This window comes from Penaeus monodon, chromosome 13 (genome assembly GCF_015228065.2).
Source record: "Penaeus monodon isolate SGIC_2016 chromosome 13, NSTDA_Pmon_1, whole genome shotgun sequence".
Classification (NCBI taxonomy): Eukaryota; Metazoa; Arthropoda; class Malacostraca; order Decapoda; family Penaeidae; genus Penaeus; species Penaeus monodon.
Genome location: NC_051398.1, coordinates 42,353,139 through 42,357,691, shown reverse-complemented (window position 1 = coordinate 42,357,691; position 4,553 = coordinate 42,353,139). Strand labels below are relative to the sequence as shown.

At 26.9% G+C, this 4,553-nt stretch overlaps 1 protein-coding gene across 1 annotated transcript in view; it reads left to right on the top strand.

Moving 5' to 3' along the window:
- LOC119580341 (39S ribosomal protein L46, mitochondrial-like) overlaps positions 1-2,785 on the top strand; it is a 73,106-nt gene extending 70,321 nt beyond the window's left edge. Inside the window, exon 5 of the mRNA XM_037928440.1 lies at positions 2,564-2,785. Within this exon, the coding sequence (XP_037784368.1) occupies positions 2,564-2,770 (207 nt within the window). The 3' untranslated portion in view covers positions 2,771-2,785. The remainder of the gene's footprint in view (positions 1-2,563) is intronic.
- The last annotated feature ends 1,768 nt before the right edge of the window (positions 2,786-4,553 follow it).

Sequence of the window (4,553 nt, the reverse complement as noted above, 5' to 3'; positions counted from 1 at the left end):
CCCCTTAAATGCCTGCATTTCATTAAGTGTCCTGTAAGATTTGGATTAAAGAATGGATCTTAGTACTGTCAGTGATCTTGTTAATCTATGGATGTATGTGTATGAGATATTAGGTAATCATAAGTATTTGTTACATTTTAGAACTTAGGATCAAGATAAGTTCCATCTTATGTTTAGCTTAGAATTTATCATATAAGATTCAAATTGGCTGACTTTAGGGGGAAAGGAAAATCTGTTCTGATTAAAATTTGGCTTCTTATGTTTATAAGGATCACCTTCTGCAGTGATACACCACTCTCAGTGTGCCAAAACCTATCTCCAATTCACTCTGCACCCTTTACATGCTATCAAAATGGTGACCTTTCAGCTTGGAGGAGGGGTGACAATCATGTTGATGTGTCAAAAAAAAAATTGGGCATACTTAACTGACTTTGCACTATAGTTCAGGGTGTTTACATTGATTGTTTTCCCATAGATGCCACAGAACTTTGCATAGGAACTTGGCATTGATAGTCTGCCCTTCTCAGACATGAATGTAAAAAAAAAAAAAAAAAATGCTTTTTAGTCATTTTGTTGTAGCCATAGACCCAACTTTCATAATCGGTGATCATTCTAGCACCATACTGTGGAAGATCCTTCCAGACTTTCACAAGTCTATTTTGAAAGTGTAAAGGAGATCCAAAATAAATTGCAAATGGTGGTGTCAGTCTTTTGGATCATGACTTCCAGAGAGCATTTTTTTTCTTCTTCTTTTTCTTTTTTTTCCCATAATCTCTAAACTTTTTTTATCTCAATGTATAGAAAACATATTTATCCCTTATAGTATGCCAAAAAGTAAATTAGTAAATGAATATATAAAACTGTGAAAAGTATGCATATTATGGTTATATTACCTGGAAGGGATAGCAATCCGAGCTTTCTAAAAAAAATCTTCCAATTCAGCCAATGTGTATCATATTGGAATAATGAACTGACCTGAAGGTGGTGAATGTTCCTTAAGCCCAGACCCCTCATCCTCCACATACCATGAAGATATAAAGTTTTTATATGTTCCGTAACAAACTCTTTAGAAAATGCAGTAAAGAATGTATTGTTGGCAGTTGAAATATAAGAGTTTTGGGCACAATTCCTTTAATTGATATCTGTCATCTTTAGAAGTTAAGGTACAGTCAATAGTCCAGATAGAATGTTTTGCAGTGTGTCATCAAGCTTTTCAGCTGTAGCTTATTGTAGTGATCACCAAATATTTCAAATAAAGACCTTCATCAAATGAAAGACATTGATACTGTCAGATGTTAACCTTGTGAAATGTTAAGAAATTCAAGGTAATAAATGATAAGGGATATTTCAAATGATATCCACTTTAAGATAAGATAGTAGTATAGATGCAGGAAGTGGATTGATCATTTACATCCAAATGTTATAAACTATTTTCTACATAGTCAACCTGTACATTTAGACACTCGTACAAGTTTTGTGTTACCTCATGAAACACATCCACCATCAAATCATTCAGGAAAATAGTTGACTGCTTCCAGCAGCTTTTCACTGACCCAAAATCATTTGCTTTCCAAAAAGTCCTTCAGTATGGTGAAAGCATGAACGACACAAGTGTATTGGCTAGGCTATATGTTCTGAAAATTCCTTCCCAAAACTACCAAGTTATTTTTCCCAGCATCATGCCATAGCACATTATGCCCCTGCAATTCAAAATGGCCTTGTAATGACTTCAGAAATACATTAAGTGTCAGCACTTATTGTGGTTCTTTGGGACATGACCTCAACAAGGTGTGGACCTTTTCAGTGTCATGATATAGGATGAGCTGGTAACAAAAATGCATAGCAAAGGAATATAAAAAATTTGTCATATGATACAGTAAGTGTATAAATGTTCAGGATGACTGTATGGGGAAAAAGTGTGTAGTGTATAGATTTATTTATATACCATTTTAGAAGGTTATAACAGTAGTTATTTATTCATTAAATTGATATTACTTTTTAAATTTTGCTTAGAATCATATTTTTATCTTAACTTCATTGGTGGGTTCTTAACCCTATATTACTTAACATGAAAAATTTATCTTACAAGTTTCAACTGGCTTTCAGTGGGACAGATAGATTTAATACTCTCAGTGTCAGATATGACTAATTCATATAGCATCCCTCTCTCATAGGAGACCAACTGGAAGCTGGTCGGTCAAAAACTGTTGGCCACAACACATGTTGTACTTGGAGGTCTTGCTTAAGTTTTGTAATGTTTTTTGGCTGTGATAACAAATTGGTCATTATTTTTCAGTGAGCAGATAATTGCTTAACAAGATTAGGGTCCAACATCATAAATTCATCATATGATTCCAAACTGCATAGATGGCAGCAATTGCATGAAAATCTAATCTGGAACTGCAGTCAGATCCATATAAGTGTAAAAACCAGAGCATTATCTTGTGTAGGCAAGGGAAGTATACATGATCCATAAAGGATTAACATATTTTGGAAGGTGGTCACAGAATTAAGAAAAGTTTAGCTTCTGTTGACACATAGTCCCACTTCTCTCTTTTCTCAGACTTGTGAACGTGTGGTCAGAGAAACTTGTGGGACATCTTTGAAAGTGAAATTCCTTGGCAATGCCCCCTGCGGATATTATAAATACAAGTTTCCCAAGCAGGCCCGAAAGGATGGATTCATTGGTGCCAAGGTGAGGGTGCATGACATTCTGATTTATTGGTTCATGTTGTTGTCATTAAGTCCTTCTCCCCAAAAATTAATGTAACAAGAAATACATAGAGAATGTGATTTTTAAGCCATTGGATTCCGATTACATCACGGCAATCATATTGCCAAAAATCCAGGCATTAGGCTTATGTGAGCGGCAGCTCTGGCAGGTGGCTGCTTGTAGGTCAGGCTCATGAGAACATGTACATGCTTTGACAAGACTCTATGCCTCCTTTTTGCAAAGTTATTTACTCTTTTTACACATAAGCATTTTTAGTTTTTTGGCCATTTTCCAATGTCCATATTTGCCATTTGATTTGCATTAACCAAATATAGTAAATTTTCTTTCTTTCTTTCTTTCTTTCTTTCTTTCTTTCTTTCTTTTCGACCCCCATCATTTTCTCAGTAGTCAAAATCATAAAAGGGAAAAGAAAACTGTAACACTATTTATTTATAAAATTATATATAAATATATAATATTAATAATATTATTTTTAAATATTATAATACACTTTTTTTTTTTCTTCTTCTTTTTTTCTTTCTCTGTAAATAACCTGCATCACTGGGAATACGGTACTGAGTTGGAAACGCAATATTTTTAACTATATAAATTATATAATGTATATATATATTTTAAAATATATATATTATATATATAGTAGTAATATTATGCATATTATGTAAAAGTATGAAAAGGTATAATTAGATATAATTATTAATATATTTAAAATATATTATTAAAATTAATATATGATGTTAATATATAATAATATATATTTTTATATAATATAAATTGAATAATATATTATTTACATATGAATATTATATAATATATTATATATTATTAATTATATATGTATGAATTATATTAGTATGATATTATATATATGTATTAGTATTTAATTATTTTTTCCCAAATTATTTTACATATATATATACAAATATATACATACATAATCTACAACATACATACATAATATAAAATTATATAATATATATATAATATATATATTTATATATATGAAATAATATATTAATAAAAAAAAATATACATATATACATATATATCATTACATAATATTTATAAAAAATACATATTATATTTATATATATTATGTATGATATATATAATATATGTATGTATTTATTTTGTTTTATTTATAATATAATATATTTCTAATAATACATTAAAATTAATATATATTATAATATTAAAAATTTTTAAAATGTTGTATGTATAATGTATGTTTAGTATGATATATGTTGTATAATTATGAATAATATAATATAAAAAATTTATACATATTTTCATCATACAATATTATTAAAAATTTTATAATAATATAGATAGTAAAATTAACAACAAAATATATAATAAAATTAATAAAAATTTAAAAATTTCTATGTAAATTAATATAAAATATATATTTTATATAATATATACTACATATATATAATATAATATAAATGTATTATTAATATATATATATATATATATATATGTTATATATATAAACATACTATATATTTATATATAAAAATATAATTTTTTTTAAGAAATTATATATTATATATTTATGTATAATATATATATAAATATATATAACAAAATATAATATAATATTATTTTAAATAAATATATTTTAAATATTTTCATATGTATATAAATATAACATACAAAATTTTAAAATTTATTCTATTATACATACTTTTATAAAATATTGCTACATATATAAATAATATATTATAAAAATTATATATTATATATAAATTATATACATACATAATATTACAAAAAATATATAAACAATATAATACTACATATAAAAAATACATAAATA